This window comes from Nestor notabilis, unplaced genomic scaffold, assembly GCF_000696875.1.
Source record: "Nestor notabilis isolate BGI_N333 unplaced genomic scaffold, ASM69687v1 scaffold17679, whole genome shotgun sequence".
In the NCBI taxonomy this organism is placed as follows: domain Eukaryota; kingdom Metazoa; phylum Chordata; class Aves; order Psittaciformes; family Psittacidae; genus Nestor; species Nestor notabilis.
The window spans coordinates 6317-28877 of record NW_009942610.1 but is presented as its reverse complement, the minus strand read 5'-3'; the positions used below and the strand labels follow the sequence as shown (position 1 = coordinate 28877).

The window sequence follows — 22561 nt, the reverse complement described above, 5'->3', positions numbered from 1 at the left end:
TCCGGCTGTCCTGGCTGAGACACTGACTTTTTCTTATAATAATTTCATCCCTAACTGCTTTTTGTTTGTGATTTTATTTTTTTTTTAACCTTCCTTATGCTTTTTAAACCAAAGCCTCATTAAAACAGACATTCAAATGAAAACAAACAACCCCCCTAAACCAAAACAAATAAACAAACAAACGAAACAGTCTGCTAATCAGTGGAACTTTGACCTAAGCCCAAACACATTTCTGTGATTAAGGTGAATTCTGTCTGGAGAAGAAGGCAGTAAGATCTGCATCAAAAGTCTGTTACCAAAGCTGCTACCCTGATGTTACAGGAGATAGTCCCTTGTCCAACTGAAAAGCAGCTGAAACAGCACAAGGTGGACAGGCAGCTCTTACGGTACTTGAAAGCATATTTTCTGCATTACACATGTGGGAAAACCAGTCCAAGTTCAACCCATATTTTATATTTCTCTGGTTAGGGAAGGAAAAAAAACCCACCACCCCATTTTCCACTGTGGTCCTTGAAAGAAACATCAGCTAAGGTTTAAATTTTAAAGTTAGAATTGTCTCTCTCCAATTTGTTCACTGTAAATGACAGCTCCTTGGAAGCAGACCATTTCACTTTGCCATGAAGCACAAGCAGATTTTTCTAGATGCTGGCAGAAGGGAAGGGAGCAGAAACAAACAGGTGAACACCAGAGGAGAGGAGAAGATGGCAATAGGTGGGCTCAAATATGTCAGAAGGACTATGAAAAGGAAAGAATCCAACTCAGTTAATTCACCTCTGAAAAAACACAGGACATGCTACTTTGTGTGCTCTAATGGGAAAGTTACCCGAAACAATGAAATACAGATCTGGTTGGCAGTGCTCCCGCTACTCAATAATACTCCTCCATGTGCTGCTAAGTAGCTCTGTTGGGTTAAATCCTTCTATGGTGTTCTAGCAATCTCACTATATCCACTTTATCAGTTTAAAAACACTCTCGACTTTTTTTTCCATGCAAAACATTCATTACAGAAGAGAACCTTGACTGTTGGATGTACACTGCATGCCCCACAGTGCCTTTTATTCCATGATATATTACAAATTTGAAAGTTAAACTAAACTACAAAAAAAGGAGAAAAAAAAATCTTCAAACATATAAGACTGAAACTAGGGCTTTCCTAAATCTAAGACAGCTACCTTCTGAACAAGTGCTGCAAAAAACAGTAAAAAGAGGATCTACAAATGCAGATTTTTTCCACAGACACAGTGGGGGAAAATGTTAGTGGAAGAACATGCTATTCTCGTTCAAGTGAAAAAAGTGACTAACCTCAATGTCAGGCACCAGAAGGTTTGTTTTAATTAAATCTTTATCTCGATATGTTTGTACCTGAAAAGAGTCATTTCACTTCCTAGTTAAATACAATCACCTCAGAGTATGAAAGCAATCAAGGGACTGATGCTGTAATGTGCCAAACTGTGCACAACAGTAAAGCAAGCTGAGTATTAAGAAGACTGATGAATGCCCTTGAACTTTACTAAACGGCAGATAGAGAAAATTTTAAACATAGTTTAAGATTTCAGGCATTTCTTGTGAGATAAATAGCGAGTCACAAACAGTCAGAATCTCAGGGCTTTTTGTTAGTTTGGTTTTTAAATTTACTCAACATTCATTCTAACATTTGCTGTTAGCCATTTGAGTCAATTGACTCAAAGGGAAGAGTGCCACCTACTGAAATATGCTTCAGAGCTAGAAAATAAAATGGATAGTGGCACTGACTTCTGCAAAAGTGAATCATTCCAGATTCCATATTCAAATTATAAAATCCACAGTAAAAAAAAGGTACAGTGGTTGGGGTTTGGTATATCCTAATTAAAAACAGACAGAAAAGCAGATTTTGATGCATATAAGAACATGGGCAGCGAGATCTCTTAAAAGAAAGCTGACATCATAGGAGCACTGTGATCAGAAAGCATGAAGCCATTCTCTTGTCTGACTGAGAAACTACTGATGCAGTATGCATTTCAAAGGACTAGAAAAGGACATTTTGTGACTTACGTACAAGTCAGCAGACTGCCTTCCTGGGATCAGTCACATTTCTTAAAATTTAATACTTGTCATTCAGGTTTATACATGCAAGTATTAGAGATCACTCACTTTTCAGTATGTGCTCTACATAAAGGTGAAGTTTCATTATACAGTTCTGCACGCCCAAAGCAGTAGAAGCAGCTTAAAAAGCACAAACTACAAGTCTCAGGTATGTTCATAATCACATATGTAGAACAAAAATTTTTGAGCTGATGGTTATTTGAATAGTCTGCAGTTCACACAATAAGATCAATATGGTAACCAATAACCTCGTGACCACTATGGAAATAAAAATAACACACAACTATCAGCAGTTTCAGAAAAACACACAGCTAAACATATTATAGAACTCTTATCTGCAATGACATGATTCACCTTTAAGTACCTCTACATCAAAATAGAAATGTTTTCAACTGCCACTTACCAAGTACAAGAAATATCCACCAAAGCCAGTACTGCCCATTGAAATATCCAGTAAAATAATCTGAAAACTGAAAATTCATACACAAAGCTTAGCTGCAGTATAAGAGATGATTTAAGACATATTTAATGCATTATGCAAATACAGAAAGCACAGAGGAAAAAGCAAGTTTGAAAACAAGTAATATATTCAACTAAAATGCAAAAGTGGTATTTCTGCAGTAATTTAACATACAAGTAACACTTCCAGTGTCAGCTGGTCTGTAGCAAAGTTATTTTAAAACTTCTAAAAAAACTTGTGTGTGTATATATATATAAAATATACACGTGTGTGTATATATATGTATTAAAAACTTTGTATTACTGGGCAGAGTAATCTGACATTTTCTACTATAATGAATCACCAATTATCAATTTTCCTTTTTTCCCTCCAGTGCCTGCCATCCCAAACACATTACAGCAGCCTGCTGCTTTAGATATTAACACGAAAAGCCACATTAGTTTAATCTTATCAGACAGGGATGTTCTGCTGACCCCTCAAAAGAAGAGCTTTTGACCTTCTGTATACCCCCTACTGTTAATCGCTGCCAAGAATACCAGCCCCATAAAGACCCCCAACTCATTAAAGTCTTTTCATTTTCAAACCAGCATTCAGTTCCCAGCAGTGAGCTGAACGCAACTAAATGAACCTTGAAGTGGCATTTCAACTGTTCCTGTTAGTGACCATGGTAGACAGTTTTGTCCTCCCTGTGATGTGGGAGGCAGCTGGAGGGCAGGGTGTGATGGTATTGTAGACAGGTATCTGTGCCTTTACCAGACTCCAGACTGCATGCTTCACTGATAAAAAGGCTAATCAAATGTCTCCAAAACTCACATAAGAAGTAGGAATGGAGAGATGCGTGAAAACTTGACAGAAGGAATAAAATAGCTATTTAATAGCTCTGCACACTTCTCATATGCTTCCCATCCTGCTATCACTCAGTATATTTACTGCACCCTGCCACAGTGCTTCCCATTTGCCATTTCTAGGACATTTCAGCAGTATCAACCAAGAAATCAAGTAATTAAGGCATGCAATTCAGTTTAATGAAAAAAAACCCAAAACAAACGAAAAAAAGAAAAAAAAATCCAACCAAAAAAAGGAAAGGGAAAAGAAAGAGAGAGAGAGACAGAAGAGACTGGGCCACATAAGCAACCAGATTAAAATCCAAGACACTTAGAGAACTCCATGTATAGCTGTTTTTCATTTCAAGTAACTATGCACCAAGATCCACATTTTTGCCAGATGATGTGAATTCTTTAGACGTTTAATCTTGTAATGTTTTCCTTTATATGGGCAATCCAAGAAAAAAGTAGCAAGAAACAGAATTTCTAAGTTGAACTGAAGAACTGGTACTTACATTATCCCTATATAAATAATGACATTTCTATATTCATCAGGGTAAGCATTTTAATTTTGACCCTTCATTAAAATATTAAATGAATACTCAATTCCCAAGAAGTTGACAAACATTATTAATCCCATCTGACTTGATAGCCAGTATTTTTAATTCTCTAAACATACATCCCAATACATTTTTTTTAAAAGTCACAATTGTATTTAACTGGAAAGAAGATCTACTAAAACCAGCAATCCAACACTGACACACGTGCATGACTCTCACACTTTGTTTAGGCAGAAGCAGCCATGGCTGCAAAACCTCTCCAAGGGCAAAACCGTGCTTTTGCTTTGTACCCCACTCTACCCTACACCCCAAAGTAAAAACTGGTACACAGAACATGTATGAACTTGGGCTATTTAGACACTATAAAGTTTTGTACTATTGATCCTGAGTGAGAGAGCGTAGCACAATACTTTGGAGAAGTTTGAAACAAAGAAACAGGCAATTTCGTGTACACACACGTGCTTATGTATCACCATTAAAATAAAATTGTGACATACACATCATAAGCTTTCTGCTATTGTCTCTAGAAAGGGAGACAACACAGGAACGTGATAATCTTCACTACAGCAAAGTGATCCTAGATCTCTTTCTTCATTAAGCAGGATGAGTTTTTAAATGATGTGTCCACAGACATACCGACTTCAAGTTCAGAAAGAATCACTGTGTTTCATCTAGCATCCACTTAATCAAGCTAAGTAACTTCCATCTGGCTAACCTACCTTTCTGAAAAGCACCTGGTCTTTCAGTGAAAATATGAGAAATTGAGCATCTTAGATGGTAAAAATGTGGCTAAATAGTCAATTCTGATTTGATTCGTATGTATCTTACAAGGAATAAAAGAATCAGATAAAAGGAAGACATTTTTTTCTGAACCACTCCCTCCCCCAGATAAGCCATTTATAAATCTTTCATACAGGACACCAAAATAACAGTGACATTTTAGGTACTTGCTCCACTTCTTCTGTAGGCTCTTAAGTAGTTATGCAAAGAATGAGTCATTCTGCATTTTATTTTAGTGGAAGCATGAACGTAAGATGCTATGTCAGATAAAAATAGATTAACTTCATCATTAGTAAGCATATATGACTATAGAGCAAGTAAATTTTCTACTAAAGTGGAAGTTGGGAAAATTCTAGGCGCTCCGTTAAGCACTGGAATATACTGGCTTTTATTATATATCCTTGAATAAATTGTTACAGTTTGGTTCTACAAACAGTGTGAATCATGAAACATACCCGAACAATGAGAATCCATTTGATCAGGGAGAGACCAAATCCACAGATTGCACCATACCTTCCAGCTATGGTATTTGTTATACAGAAGGATAAACAAAATCCAATCCAGTTGAAAATAAATGCCACTATAAAATAAAAGAAACAGTAGCTTCTGTTAATCTGTATAGCTAAGCAAACAGCCACAACATTAATTTTACTTTTAAACTAATAAGGACATGCTTACACAGTCAGTAATTCCCTTCCTGTAATTCAGGCTTTGAGAGATTGACTTTGAACCCAGACATTCCCCATGGTATAGTCACTTAATAACAAAGCAAATGGTAAACAGGCTGGAACCTACTACTTTAAACAAGAGAAAATTCCAACATAAAAGGAAGTATTACACTGCTACGGAAATCTAACCAGATGACAGTAGACATGAAGGGTAAATGTAAACAAAGGTCTATTACATACAAGACTTGAATTAAAACAAAGAAAAAAACCTTGCTACACTTTTATAACCAAAAATATAGTTATATGCACACATACGTGCATGTATCAAGGCTGCATATTCAGCTTTTTCCAGTTTGGATCGAACAGAATAAAAGAATCCGCTCTTGCTCTGTCAACATAGTACAGAAATGAAGATAAGTTTAGAAGCTGATGGTTCATTGGTTACTGTCTTCTCTTTTAGAGAAACAAAAAGGACATTTAGCATGACTATCACTGTTAGGTTAATTAACACTTTCACACACCTCCCAGTAGTTTTACAAGTTAAAGTTTCATATGTACTTGGCAATCAACAAGATCATGTGTACTGACTTGAGTTGGGGTGCACTAGGTCAAAGTGTGGGAATTCCCATCTTAATGATGTCCCAGCTTTGGAAGTAAGTGAGGGCAACTAAAAAGAAACACACACACACCCCCGCTCCAAACGAAAGAGCTGGGAGAAGAAGATAATTCAAGAGTTCTGGAGAGGGCAAGACAGTGGAAAACTGAAAACATTAGGGAAGCCCACAGTATGCAGGAATGGAAGGGTGGCAGAAGAACAAAACCCCTGCACACAAATCCTGAATGTTTTCAATCCCCAAACCTAGGGAAAAAGCAAAACCCACATCAAATTCAGGCATTAAATCACCACAGAAAAGCAGGAATGGAAGGGTGGCAGAAGAACAAAACCCCTGCACACAAATCCTGAATGTTTTCAATCCCCAAACCTAGGGAAAAAGCAAAACCCACATCAAATTCAGGCATTAAATCACCACAGAAAAGAAAAAAAAAAAAAAAACCGAGTCTGTCTTTTCAGTAAAAGTTTGAACACTTACAGCAAGAGACATTAGGAACAGAAAATTGATCAGAAGCTTTCTTAAATAAAAGCAAATTTCGGAGGATTATCTATAAACCACCTCTTTTTCTGTAATTTAAAACCTTGTTATAATTCCTTCAGCAATCCACATGAAGATGCAATGATTTGCCCACCAATGCAAAATTTGTCTGTGAAACTGCAGTGCGATTCCACAAACTGTAAAGAAACTGAAGTTCCAGGAAAAGTTTTGGAAGAGTTTACATCAACACAGTCATTTTGTAGAAGTGAGAAAATGTCTTGCTTTGGACAGAGCCATATGTAACAGATGGTGGCAACGAGAAAGCCTTCTTTTATCCTAGTTACTAATCTTAACAAAAAACAACAATCAAACCCCCCAAAAAACAACCCAACAACAACAAAAGTCCACAGCACTAAACTTTGAATAATTGATCAAAATTGGCTTATCGTAGAATCATAGAATGGTTTGGGTTGTAAGGGACCTTAATGATCATCTAGTTCCAACCCCCCTGCGATGGGAAAGGCACCTTCCACTAGACAAGTTGCTCATGTAAGAACTACAGAATGACACTGTGACTCTAACATTTACCTATATTTCCAAAATACAAGTAATTTATTTGATAAATTATTTTTAACACAGGATTTCCTTATTTCAAGCAAGCTCTCAAAATCCACCATCCTTTTAAGAGTAACAGATTTCAGAAGCCATGCTTCATTGCATCTCTGTTCTTGTCTCAGTGTAACAACTTAACTGCTCTCTCCCTTTCTCCCCACTATTCCAAGCCATGAAGGGTGACTTTAATTATGGCCCCAAAGACAGGTATGCTAAAAAATACAGAAAATAGACATGTTTCTAATGGCCTATGCAGAATAAAGGAATTCCCAGAATACTTAGAATAGTTATATATATGAAAAAATAAGGTTTTTTACAGCACTTGAACCGATTAATATTTGTGATATAAAAATAGATTTCCCATTCATAAATACAGGAGGGGAAATCAAAGTTGAAGACAATTACAATTTTATCCTTCTTCTACTTTGTTCTAAAAGATATTCAAAATAGAATCCACAGACACTGGAGAAGTCATGGATAGATGGATGTTTAACACTGAATTATTTGCCCAACTCTTGAAAGAAAAGGTATTGGCATGTTCCAACACTATTCACAGGTTTCTCCATCAAGATAAGATTAAAAATAGCATGGTGAAGGGAGAGACTAGTAAGAGGAAGTATCTACTATCTTCCCTAGAAGTACCAACATCTACTATTTGTATGCATCCACTCACTTTGTGAAATACAAAACTGGCACTGCTCAGGAGTTAAAGAGATGACCTCGTCCCTCATACCACTTCAGCTTCCCATAGCATTCTCATACAGACAATGCTCCTGGTCTGATCCTAATACACGCTCTCGTAAAGAAGAAAGCCATACCCAAAAGTGAGATAAAAAGACTAACAAGCTGCTACAACCACATTAATGTTTAAATTAAAAAAGCATTCTTAACTTCCGTTTGCTCATTCTCTCCATGCAGCTGGGTTCTGTGTTCATTTTCTGGAGTCCTACTGCAAGACCAACCACTCTGCAACAAGAATCATTTCCTACGCCAGAGATCACTAGCATTTAGATTCATACTGCAGCCCAACTTTCAACTATTGTCCTCTTTCCTTTGATAAACTTCACACATTTAGATGAAACTCACAATGACTGCACTGACGTAATGATTTCAGTATCTCTCTTTGCTACTCTAACACCATACAGACAAGTGGTACTGAAAAATGTAAGATTTTTGAATTTATGCATTCCTGAAGTGACAGCAAGAGGAGAAAGTAAGTCTATATTAATGTAATTCACATAAAGAGAACATAACCACTAGAGTTATTTCCTTGTAACAACACAACTCAATAAAAACAGGTAAGAAGTTGCTTTTTAGGAGGAGGAGGGCTGGACTGAAGGCCTTTTTTAATAAAAAGTCTTCTTGATATCCTATATAGCACTCAGAACAATTACACTGTACTTGTGTTTCTCCTTATATTTTGCAATAAGATAATTCCAGCCAAAATACAAAGCACAGCATGTTCCAAATCTGATACGCAAAATGAAGCTATACATCAGCTATTTCCACAGTAAAAGCCCTCTTCTAAGGGGCAGCAGCCAGCATAGGATTTTTCATATCAAAAATTAAAGTTAGAAATCACAAGTCTTTTATCTATCAGCAATTCCAAAGAGGGTGGAGTAAAATAATTCAGCTTGGTTTTGACAAACAAACCATTGCCATTTTTCATTCTCAAGTAACTGCAGAGGCAAGGCAAAGATTATGTAGAAACCTGTACTTAGCTATTAATAATTTATTTATTCATGCTTGCTTTTTGTCAGTGCTCATTCCATTAAAAGCAATAGACACATCCTTTCATTATACTCCCACAATTTACAGTAAACAAAAAAACCTTAGTTTGTCAAGTTAAGCAATCTTGTGCAAGGTTTTGAGTAATACATACTGCAATGTATTAGAAGATGTAACAATAATGACAAGCATACTAGAACAAATCTGCTTTTTCCTCAATTGCTGTTGCACTTCATTTGCTGATCTGTTTTACTTAGCTTTCCACAGCTACACATTAATCACCTGTCTTAAGTTTATATTCAGTATCATGAAAAGAAGCCAAAACCAGTCTAAAGACTGAAGTTGGTTCCAAATTTTAACAGTGGCTCAAGCCTGTGATAAGATTATAATGGCAACTATATATATATATATATAAGAAAAAGCAACCATGCCGTTACACTATTTATTTCCCAATTTGTTTGTCCAATGACTTATTATTTTAATATACAGCAAACACCAAAGAGCTTAATATTTCCTACCTGACCTAGGTTTACGAAGCATACAGCAATAAATTAATATTTATACATCTTCACACACCACTAGAAATTATTCTTTCCATTCTTTCAAAGAATTTACTCTATTTCTAAACTAGTACACATTTTTGTTCGTTCCTGAAGGGCTCACCTTAAGTCTGATGATGATCACTAGAAGCATTTGCTACCAACTTCAACAATTTTTTTTTTTTTTCTACTCAGTGATGAATGTTCAAAAACTTCCCTAGGCAATTTACTTCTACTGCTCCATTACCCTTGTTGGTAAATTCTTCTTAATGCCAACTAGAAGATTCCTTGTTCCAATTACTTTGTATTATATTCAATACATACGGAGAAACCATGCAAGTCAACTTTTTTCTACATTAAGAAACAAGTTAGGTGATTATGTACAGAAGTCAGCCAGGCTCGCCTGATAACTAGAGAAACAAGCATGCCGTAACCAGTTCCTTCATCTCTTTCCAACATCTGCGATTTCAGTCAGATTACTTCCCCTCAGCTTCTCCTACATGACTAAGGGGAACCAGCACAACATTTGTGATGTGAATATACAGAAGTCAGGTATCCTAAATTCACACAGAGGAATACAGCCACCAGAAATTTACACCATGCTTATCACTCCTGAAGAAGCATACAACCGGAGGCTGTGCTCATCCTGAGCTTCTGCTATAACTCTGCCTTATAACTTGTACCCGCTTGAAACCCCCTAAGTAGATACCCTAGCTTGTGTGCAGTTTACTGACTGTTTAAAGCATCTATTAGCTTTGAAAACTGTATGAACATTGATTTACGAAATTTTGGTATTGCTATTATCTGCTCTAATACAGAATCTAGGACAGTATGTACATTATGTTTTTCCACATCATGAGTTGTATGCAGTGTTTAAATTGCCCAGATGTTGTTCAAAAAGAACAAATCAGATCTCTATATGATAACTTAAACTTCAGCTGTATCATCAAACACTTTTCTCCACTTCTTCCTCCTTATTATCTATGAGGTCCATTATTAATAATATCCATTATTTCCAGGTTGTAGGAACAACCCAAAACTCCTTTCCATGGTTTCAGAGAATCCAGATGAGCTCCATAATTCCTTCTGGGTCCCACAGGTGAAAAGGCTAGTTGATATTTCTCAAGCTCTCCTTAAACATATGGAAAAACCATATCAGCCTTTTCTTACTATACAAAACAACCTCCTTCACAGAACAAACCAGGATGAGACAATCAGATGTGATTCAAAAGACTTCCACTAAAGACAGACTAAGCATGAAAATCAAACCCTTTGGGTCAAGACAGTTACTTGCTTTATCACAATTACAAAATGAAAAGACAAAGCACAGATTTTCTTCCTTTTTGTTGTGCATACCAACCAAAAAACCAACAACAATGACAAAAAAATCATTCTGAGAAACTCACTCACCTATTGAACAACTTCCTCTGACATTCTGGAAAGAGTCTACTATGCTGTATAAGGCACAGCTGAGTTTAACATATGTAATATTAAAAAACATATTAAGTGGTCCAATAGCAATATTTCCTGCATTTCACATTCACCACAAAATTAATACAATAACTAATGAATATGTTCACCAATATATTCATTACCTCAAAATCAGAAACGGACAAGCACCAGCCCTGATCACTACAGAGAAGATTCTTTGCTCGTCAACATAATCACAGATTTCACAAGCAACACCAATTTCTTAAATATGTGATTTTACCACATATAAGAAATAAAATAGGTTGTTTTCCAATTTTTTCTAAAGTTTCTGAATCAAATGCTAAAGGAAAAAATCCGCTTGTTCATGGAAAGGACTTTTTATTCTTTATATTGTCTCATTCTATTTAGTTATGCTAAACAGAGCAGTACTTTATAACTTAGATGAGAAACAGGTTTGTAACTCTCATGCACACAGCTCCTAAACCAAACCAAACCCCCAAACAAACAAATGTGGCCACTAGATGGCCTCAAGACAGCAATTTGCTGCAACTTGGGCAGCTACCACTAGATGCCACTACGTATCACTAGTTGATTGCAATAAAATCATAGTATAGTTTGGGTTAAAAGGGACTTTACAGATAATCTAGTTCTGACACCCCTGCCATGGGTAGGGACACCTCCCACTAGACCAGGCTGCAACAGTCAGGAAAGCTTAGCAAAATGTTTTATTTTATTATACTTCAACTGAATAAAATGTAATTGTCCTGGGTTAGCTTAAACCACGACAGTAATTAAAAAAAAAAGCTAACTTCACTGTGTTACATTTAAAACAAAGGCAGCCTGTCCCTGCCTGCCCTCCCCCCAGGATCTTTCTACCAATGCTGTACTAACAGTCACTCACGGGAGGAGGTGGGAGAGCACATCTGGAACAAGCCATTCATTCCATGCTCTTCTCACTAGACAGCAGTTTCTGACAGTTCTGCACTTTAACTAAGGGAGCTTACTCTAGGCTATGATGTGCCCCTTCTACTTGTAGCATTTAAACATATGCCACCTGAAAAAGCAACCCAAGAGACAGCCATAATGTAAATTTCATTTTAATTCTTGCTCTCTTCAATCTACATACATCAACTTAACAGAGGCTTTTATCTCCTTATTAGAAGAGGAGATCTCCTTATTAGAGTGACAGGAATACACCACCTGTTATTTACGGTCTACCCTCACGAAGTTAAGCTCATTTTTGGTTAGTTCTCAAGTTTCCCTATGAAAAGCTACTAAAAATTACACTACAGCTATGTGCTCTGGGTTTTTGTGAACTTGTACTATGAGCACAACAAGTAAACTTTCTCAATTTCCATATGTAGCCTGTATCCACAACAGCTATCACAGATCTCAATTAAACATAGACCTGCATAAGTATCTTACAACGTGTAAGCACTCATTTTATGCATTTCATTCATAGACAAGTAAAGTTTGCAGTAAGAATTTCAAAGTAACAAAAAAATATGATCTATAAAGTATTTTTGTTAAATGCGTAAAAGCAGTGCTCTGTGCAGTCTTAGCTAAACAGCTATTTGAAGAGAAAGCTGTCAGTTTACCCAAGTAAATGTCTGCATTATTGAAGGCGGACACAACATTTTGGGTACATAGTTTTGAACAAATGTAATTTTATGGACTTAAAACATGTTAGAGCCAACAATCCACTTGACGTCCAAGTGCAGTGCTAACGAAAGCCTGAACCAGAATTTAAAAGCAAGAACAAGTTTAGACAATACAGAACCTCAATAGGTTAAACACAAAAAGTTGTAGCACATACAGAAGGTGAAAAAAGGGAAAAAGAAACAAAGCCATACCTGCCTTTGACCCGAGAATATATACCCTTTCTATGGTCCAGCTACAGAAAGAGGTCGAACTACAAAACTCATTTGTTACCCTACAGATGTATTTATATTATTTGCTATGAGAGGTAGACATGTATTTTTGTTCAAGGATGCAAACATCCATTCTCCCAGTACATCATAAGCCAACATGAAAAAAGCCTTCTGTTAAAGTTCTGTAACCTGCACCTGAAACAGTTAAATAAAGAGGCTGTGAAAGACAATAAAGAACAAAGAACTAAGGTGAGATCTATGTTGAAAGACATAATGGAGATTTCACTGGATCTTAATCAGCTTTCATTCTGATGAATATTTAAAAGCTGCATCCCTGACACAATCCCTGGCTTCCATCCAGGTTGCCAGACACATTTATTTTAGAAAGGGAAAATATCCTCAGAAATTAGGAGGAAATACACAATTAACAAAACAGAAGCAGCTTCTTTCTAGAAACAACTTACAGTGGTTAAATCTGACTTTGCTCAATGCAGTACATAACTTACAAAACATGCACAGTGCACAACACAGTACCTGAAGAAGTGTTATAAGCAGTGCTGGCTGTAATCAGACATTACCAAAGACATTTTCATATGATAGTGGTTAGTTCAAGCTGAAAATGAGCATGGCTGGATTTGTTCCAAAAATCCACCCACAGCTATTTAATTCTCTACACTAGCATCAGCAACTTTATACGGCACATCATATTTCTCTTTTTTTTTCCACTCAAAAATCAATTGTCAGACTTCTGTGATCCAACCTTTAATTCAAGTTCAACTAGAAGATGCAAGAACTCCCCAATCCATAGGTAACAGTTCAGCCTTGCTATGCCTCAAAACATTTATGTGATTTTACATTGTCCCCTTATCTGTGGCAGATACCACACAAAAAAAGTGCAACATACTTGCTAAATCTGGAACAGGAAGCATTTATATCTGTGTACAGGTAAAAAAAAATAAATCAATTCATTACAGTACATTAATGCAATTTATCACAGCTATCTTTTATATTCCATAGAAAAAAAGGTACAATTAAGATATACCTCAGTAGGTCTGGGATACAAGATAACTTACTGAAAAATGCCAACATGAAGATGCCATCATTGCCCACTCTAAGCTGATCTGCATCACTGAAATCATCCCGTGGCGGATACTCTTCTTCCTGGATTTACAGGTTAGTGATAATTTAGTGAAAAGTTTATTTTAGAATAACTATCTGTAGGATTAAAGTATTAATTATGCTTCTAAAGATAGAAGAAGAAAATTGACATTTCTGTAACACGTCCACATCAAGGAATTTTAAAGGAAAAAATAATTCGTATCGATAAAACAAGTCTTATTTGTTGCTTATATTATCAGAGCCCAAATTTTTCTGTAAATGGTTCTTTAGAAGATATGTACATATTGCCTATTCATTTTTAAATGAAGCTAGAAATTATTTCAGATAAGCACTTTGACAATCAAAACCAAAAGAAACTTCTTTTTACTGTAGCTATCTTGATATGCAGCCAAACTATTAAATTTTTTTTGAAGTCACTGCAGAGTATGTTCTATTTTTTCCTGCCAGAAAAGTCTTCTATGTTTCCAAAAATACAGAATAAAATTTTAGAGTAAGGTTAGTATCTTAAAATAAACTGCTGATGCAACAGCACTGCACTAACCAATTTGACTATCCTATATTCCACAAAAAAACAGATGCAGAGGAAAGAAAATCTCTAGGGACACTAGAGGGCGCGAACAGATTAAAAGCGTTTAAAAAGCCTTCTAAAGTACTGTGCAGTTTTTGAGTTTAGGTCAAACAAAAGTAAACAAAGATGTCAGTCAAAACGATCCAAAGATTTCTCCCATCGTGTCAAAATACTAGATCTTAAACTACTGAAAGTATGAGGGGTTTATGCTTCTCAGCACTTGATTTCTCAACAGAACTTGGCAGATCTTAGGTACACAGTTACATGCATAACTAAAAGATTGCTGCAGCTGCAGACCGGCAAACGTAAAGGTTTTCATGATGACAGCACCTACTAAAGACAGCCTGATGAAAACTGTAAAATTAGTGAAACACACCATTTTTATACTTAAATGAAGAACATCAAAACAATGTAGGATGATACAAGTAATACTGTCAGTAGCAGCAGTAATACGGAAAAAAAAAATCTTGAGTAACATTCTTTTGCTATTTCTTTTCTCCAGTAAATCATTATGTATGAGAATTAAGAGAAGAAATGACATATTAATAAAAATGAAATCAAGGGAAATCAGTTCAAGCGAGATTTCTCTAGTTACTTTACCCACCACAAACAATTACTACTGAAAAAATGTAATTCTGATTTTAACACATTATTCAAATGTTATCATAGAATCATAGAATGTTTTGGGTTGGAAAGGACCTTAAGATCATCTAGTTCCAAACCCCTGACGTGGGCAGGGACACCTTGTATATTAAGCTCATAACTAAACGGGCATTAAACAGTCACAGTGACCTAAACCTCTGTCATGTGACAGATGTTCACCTTTGTCAACACATCAAACTAATTTACAGGGTATAGCAATTATGCTACAACGAACTGTACCAACTCAAGGCAGCCAACTTTACCCTTCGAAACATGCCGTGAAATTCTGTCTGTGCTCTTGTTTCAGATTAATTAGCCAAGAAAGACTCTGCACTGGACAACTTACTTCAAAAATACTGCTATCAACATAGACAATTCCAACGCAAGCACAAAAAGCTAGCTGAACAACAATCTTAAGGGGCTGTATAGTTCAACTCTACATAATTTCAGGTGTCCCTAAATGGTCATCTTAAGCGACTATGAAAGCATTAGTTTATTTAGCTCAACACTGCTGCAGCGACAAGACAGAGGGTAGGGGGAGAGTAGGGGGGTGGGAGGAAGAAAAGGAGAGAGCTGAAAATGCATTAAACAAAGAGCTGCATTTGAATGTGCTTATCTCTAAAATCTATGTTACAAACGTTCCTTTTTCGAGTCAGGACAACAAAAAAAATACTGAATTTTAACTTCGGAAGGTCTGTAAAAACCCATAACCCCATTTAAAATAGTTTTTGGATCTTTTTTAAACAGCTAACTATTGTACTGCTCATACTGGTATTTCCAAACTAATTAGTGAATTATACTCTATGCAAAATGTTGCTTCAGAAAAAGAAAATTTTGCTTAACTACAATAACAAGTTTAGCAGGTTTCTTTATATGCACAGGTTTCTTTACGGCTTACACATGTGAGAAACACAGGTCAATATACAGCCCTGGGACATGAGAGCAGACATTTGCAAGTAGGCACTACTGGGTTAAGTGTGAACAAGTTGTAATTTATCACCATCCATGTCTAAAGGAAATTATATTAAACTGAGTTCTATCTACTGTCTCCAAAAATTGGCATATGAAAATTATCATAAATTGTTTCCTGCGCTTAAATTCCGTTCAACCTCCATCTGTATCATTTAGTATTATGTGGGTTTATGATCGGTCCTGTAGACGGAAGACACTAACTGGCCACTGCTCAAGCCCCTCTAATATTGCCTGTCTTTCACAGTGCTCTCGTTTGAACCAGCTGGTGTCAACTGCCCCAGTCTTTCTTCAAAACATTAATGTTTGCCACCATTCATCAAGGAAAACAGACAGTGAATAATGACTGTCCTCTCTGCTGATGCTCAGAACTAAATGCAATTCGATAGTAATAATTTTATTAGGGACGTTTTTATCAATGAGAATATGTATATTTCTTCTTAATGTCGTCTAACAAAACACACAAATCCATAAAATATGTAATATTGTTTCAGTATCTCATATTGATTTTTGACAAATTTAGCCAGGTTAAGGATCATGGACAGTATTTCTTATTTGCTAAATATGCTGAGATTCGTATAAACAGAAAACTTGCTGTTTCTATGACCAGAGACAGATCTAAACAAGAAAATACATTATCAACATAAATGGCATGTCACACAGAGTAATTGCTCTAAGGAAAAGAACATCAAATGATACACAGCATCCACTGAAGTCAAATTATTAACTCCTCTGAAACTACAGTGCTCTCTGTTGTATTCTGAAAAAAGAGGACTATTTTTTCCCCCAAATGCTTTTTAACTTCTTTCAAATTGAAGCCTAGTGCGGTGTACAGTGAGACAAAATTACCTTTAATCAAGTCAAGAACCCAAGTTTTCAGGAACCCCTCAGATAACTAAACTGACGTAACTCTTCTCAATGGAGTGGATTTACAGAGAAAAACTTGTGAGGAAAGGGTCAAATTACTCAATAAACCCCATTCAGCATACAAAACAATATAGCGTTAATGGTGGTGGGGGTGAAAGGCACAATGAACCCCAGAAGTATTTGTTTGCCAGCAGGAAAATTCATAGTTAAAGTCTAAACTAGAGAGAACTATACCATACCTCTGGATGACTGAGGAATATTTCATCAAACAGACTCCTAGACTCCCTAAACTGGGCGTGCTAAGCATGTAAAAACAGAAAAAAGTAAGACAAATGCAACTGAAAAGCATTAAGTAAAAGCCATTCATTGCAACATACAAACAAGTCATTTAACTGTTAGAAATACTTCTGCCCATGTTAATTGACCTTTCAAAATTGACCTTGAGAATTTGAAAGGAAAACATCAAAAGTCAAGGTAACTAATGCTATCAATACTGATGACATAGAGCTGCTACAATTTCTTTGATACACTGAGCTATCTGGGAGCGTTTGAAATAAATGATTATACAAAATCTATTCTTGTAAGACAAGCTACACAAAGAACTACAAAAACAAGAATTAAAAGTTTTGGTAAATGTTAAATTTAGATTATGCATACAATCTGTAATCCAGGGCCTATGATGGAAGTCTTTAACATGATCACATTGATGCTTTTTAAGATCCTGGGGGGGGGGGGGGAGCGGAATATGAAGGCTGTTTATTAAATGTCTGCCTTGTAATACCATTTGCTCAATGAGGTTTTTGCCTTCTTTACTGCACACTTTGGATTATACCATGAAATAACTATCAGCTTCATGTATTACTCAAGGTAACGTAAGGACATTTAACTTTTTCCAACTGTTCACATTATTGTAGTGAAGAGATAAGCACAGCAGAGTTCACACTCTCAAGAGCACTGATTTCATAAGGCTGAAAATAAAAACAGAAAAAATTATCTTATAACCTTTATGTTTTGCAACGTGTGTAATATACAAGTCGGATATCGTCTTCAGCTGTCACTGCTTGTGATCTCCATGACAATGAAAGTGAGAAAACAATTAACTACATACCAGCAGTGCAAAGTTTAAGTCACTTAACTGTTCCTCCACAGGTATTCAGAGCTAAGGATCAAAATCCTTCTGCTCAAGACAGCAAACCACCACTGTAACCATAACGTGACATTTTTTTATTCCAGTCATCTGCCAGATGAAGACAGTCTTACTACACAGCCTTATCCACCCTAGTGTAAATCCATCAGAGGAATTAAATAAGGCAGAGATTTTGTGGCAGCATCATGTGGTAAGGTAATTAAAATGGCATTAATTAAAACTACATTTGTACATAATTTTAATATCATCTATAAAACTGGAACTCAACTTCAGCGTCTCTTTTTCCCCAAATCTCAGCTTTGCAACCTTAATACTACTGCCTTACTACAGCTTATGTGTGTGCCTCCATGTGCTTAAAGACAAACAAAAAACAACTACAAAAGAAAAACCCCACAGAAGCGAACTGAGCAGAAATTCTATCAAACTTGAGATCTTTAGCCATCAGCAGGATGTGGCTGTTCAGTACACTGAGTGGACTTCTGATACTAACTTAGTACTGCCATAGGTCTGTAACTTCTTAGCCAGTCTCTGCTTTGGGGGAATGATGGTGTGTTCCTACTGATTTTTCTTAAGTGAGTGAAATCCTTGTGGTGTCAGCACCTAGTACTTGAATGTCAAGTTCTACCATATGTTTTGGAAAAGCAGACTATACAAAAGCTTATTTGTCACTTTGTCACCATATTCAATTCTCTTACCTCTTAACTCCACATTCCTCTCCTTCCCTAAACCTCTTTTCTCACACACCAGTTTCAGCTCCTTTCCCAGTCAGTAACCCATTTTGTCCCCACTTAGGTTTCTTTCTCCACCAGTCCCAGTTTATCCTTCTCCCTCCTGTTTCCCATTTAAATCTCTATTTACTCCCTCCATAACACTGCTCTCCATTCACCTTTGCCTTTTCTTATTTTGACTTACACCCATTCTCTCTGATCTCTGTATTCACTTTGAGCCAGTCACCTCCTTGCCCAACCAAACCTGGGCTTCTCTTCACACAACACATAAGCTGTAGAACTTCAGAGTTATTGTTCTTTTTTTTTGTTGTTGTTGTTGTTATTGTCCTTGGTGTTGGTTTTCCCTGTGAAATTCAGGTCAAGGAAGACTGCTTGTATGTCTGAAACTTCAGTCTCACAGGGTTCTAGATGCACAAAGTTTAAAGCAACAAGAATCTTGTGAGGGAGTTGCACATGACCTGTCTGAAGCGTCACAGGACTGGCAATGATACCCTACAAGTTAAGGTTTAGGCTGCCATGTTCCAGTAAGTTTAAAGGTTGAATAATTTCAGATTAAGGGTTCCATTCAGACCAGCATTTCAGCACAAGTTTTTTTTAATATGGTAAGCAGCAAGGACAGACTACACAGAACCCACACTCCTGTTAAAGCAGTTAAAAGGTTACATTTGGATATCATCACCTCATAGCAGAAACTTGGCAAGTAACCATTTAAATGTCCCTGGTTCTCTACTGCATTTAGTAAACAGATTTGCCTTCACTGGCAATGATACACAAATCCAACTTAAACTTTAGCTGTTCATACCTTACAGTGAATGCTGTGCACTGTGATTACTGCACAGCAGCCAAAGAAGGAACAGCCTTCCGCTGGGTGAGTGGAAATTTTTTCCCCACTCACAAGCACACTGCAACCAGTAAGACTTTTAATGCATCTCAAATGCAACCACATTTGATCTCAAGGTGGAGATTTTTAGTGAAAGCACTGGATGCCTAATTTGAGTGTAGTATATTATATCCAATACTACTGAACAGCAGAATTTCCATATTCCAAAACTTGGGAGAAAAAAGGGAAGAACTTTGCTTACAAAACTAACATTTGACACTAATTGCAACACCAATTTTCTATTTTGAAGACTGGATTCTTTATAATGTTCATTCTCACAAAACTATAAACATTGGATATATTCCTATTACTTACTTTAGTGTTCAGCATAATTCATAGTGGGGGGGGGGGTTGTGTTGGGTTTTTTAAGTACTTGGAACATTTCTCTGAACTTCAGTATTAATGCTTTCATGGATACTTTTAAAAAGATCTGCATTATTTGGGGGTTTGCCCATTTCAGACAGTTGTAATTCTCCTTCCTCTCTAATTTGGGGTTTTTTTGGTTTGATTTGGTTTTTTTGTGGGTTTGTTTTCGCCTTTTTTTTTTTTTCCCCCACATCTGACACCCTAAACATGAGCAGTAAGTCTACAAAGTAACATTAATAACGGCTACTTAAATAAAAGATGACACAATACTGGACAAACTATTAAAACAGGGCAAAATTTGGCTTTTAAAGCTGTTTAGACAGCAGCTATGACTCAGAAAGGAGCAAAACTATACAATACACTTTTCATAACACTTTACAACTAACTTACACTATCAATACAAAACTTAAGCATCCAAAGTATTTAAATCACCAGCCCACCATTATTTTAATAAATACTCTGTTAGAAATAGATTAGCCTAACATGTTTCACAAAACTGAAATAAAACAGAACTTTATCACTTACTCGTTGGGCAACTTCTGCTGCAGCAGCAGCCATTGCTGCAGCTTTGGCCTTCTCTGCTTCATCATAAGTAGGAAGAGAGGTAGCTACGCTGTATGGAGGTGGTACAGGATAAAATTCATTGTGTGTTTCTGTTCAAAATAAAGAGGTTATGCATTTTTAAGCCAGAAAAATGTCAAGAATATTATATTTTATATGCACGTAACTATTGAGCTTTAAGAAATTTTTTTTCAACCGAGGCTGAAATGTAGATTTGTATTTCAAGCTCTTGTTAAGCTTACAAAAAAACCCCACCCCTTTCTGAAATAAGATAGTGAACAGCTTAACAGTGCTTTCAGTTGCTACTCAAGGTAGAAACCTTAACCTAGATTCTGCAAGGAGCCAACAAGCTTATGGAAAAAAAGAAATCATAATCTGAGTTATATCCCTAGGCGTTCCAACCTAAGGCTTTTTACCAAATCATACAAGAGACATGCACGGAAATATCCTAAAAAAACCCCGAAAGACCTTCTTAATTATCAACATCAGCTAGTTACTTAAGTACAGTAATAATCATGCTGTACAAAAATGGCCTTGTTACTAACTCGACTTCTGTGAAATCCAGTTTTTCCAAGATTTTAATTTCACCACTACACTCTTTCAGAAGCGTTCCTTCTATCAAAATGGACCACAGACTTCATTCTAATATTGAAACAGTAGAACATCATCATATAGAATAGAAGTATTAACAAAATAAACAAAAAACTATTTAAAATACAGCTTGAGCTTCCTCCTACAGCTAGCAGTAGTTTGTAACAAGATTGCTTAAGTGGTAAAGATCTGTCAGAAGAAGTCACCTGGTAAAAGATTTGTCAGCACACCAACACAAAAGACGTTCTATATAGGGATAGTTCTGCATAGCTATGTATTAAACTTGCAAACACTGTCTTAAAGAACAGGGATAGGAAATTGGTTCTTTAATCAACATGAGAAAAATTAGGTTGGAAATTACTTCTAAAATATTTATTTGGCACATGGGAGAGGCAAATTCAAGCAATTTTCCTGACCAGGGACTTTGATGTTGCCTGCTGTTAAGTCTCCAGTACCCCAAAGAAAAGTTTCAACCTCATGACAAAGGAAGCAGTGAATAAATGGGAAAAAAAGACTCCTGTTACTCATTTTCAATAAGGAGTTTTATCAATAGCCTTCAAAGCAAAATGAATCTTTTCATGGCAATATTTTCACCAAATGATGGTGCATACTTAAGAAGTTTGAGTTTTGACAATTCAGTGCTTTGTTGGTTTGGGGTTTTGATGGTAATTGCTACTGAGGTCTAATAATGGACTACTAATCAAAGATGTAGATTAAATGTGGAACTGAACTACAGGCAGACTTAAATAAAACCTATTATACTAATTAATGAACATCCATTTAGCCTACTAATTTGGAACAATCACCGTAATTTAGCAGCGTGCTGCTTCTGAACTAACCAGACAAAGGGCTGTGCATGAAAGCAGAGCTTTCTGCTCTAATTGTGTGTATGTAGGGAAAAAAAGAAAACACCCAACCAGAAACCATACCACAGCATCATATCACTTTGAACCAAGTGCTGATTCATACATACTCCTCCCTGACAAATTGCTATGTAAAAAAAATACCTGAGGTTGCAGCTGCTTCTACAACAGCTATGCTACAGTATGGTGGAGGGGACGTATCTGCTTCGGATAAGGCTGCTGTCTGGGGAGTCTGCGCAGTCTCAGTAGTAGACGTGGAAGGCTGCTCAGCCGCTGAAGGTTCTGGGGGGTCATCCTCATTGTGAAGCTTACAAGAAAAACACACAAATTTCAGACACATTCAGGGAATACTTTCCATGACAACCCAGTATGTGCAGAAACGTCTTCAAAAAGAGAGAAGCTTACCCTTCAAAAAACAAACATTTACAAAACAGCAGGTGACTACTTTAAGTAGTCCTGTCAAATCCCTTTAAGCAAACAGCTAAAGACTATCTTAACTGCTTTCCCTGCCTCTGTCCCCACCCCCACCCCAGAACTAGGTTTCTTCTCACCAGTGATTTCACAGAGTCTTAAAAATCTGGGGGGTTTAATGTTTACTATATGTAAAAATGCTG

At 36.5% G+C, this 22561-nt stretch overlaps 1 protein-coding gene across 1 annotated transcript in view; it reads right to left on the bottom strand.

The window, feature by feature from the left end:
* The window catches only part of NDFIP2 (Nedd4 family interacting protein 2), a gene marked incomplete at its 5' end in the record, with an annotated part of 25929 nt that extends 3675 nt beyond the window's left edge, over positions 1-22254 (bottom strand). Inside the window, 6 exons of the mRNA XM_010021487.1 lie at positions 2486-2552; positions 5162-5286; positions 13720-13807; positions 17051-17110; positions 20458-20585; positions 22092-22254. Coding sequence (XP_010019789.1) covers positions 2486-2552; positions 5162-5286; positions 13720-13807; positions 17051-17110; positions 20458-20585; positions 22092-22254 — 631 coding nt within the window. The remainder of the gene's footprint in view (positions 1-2485; positions 2553-5161; positions 5287-13719; positions 13808-17050; positions 17111-20457; positions 20586-22091) is intronic.
* Between the last annotated feature and the right edge of the window lie 307 nt (positions 22255-22561).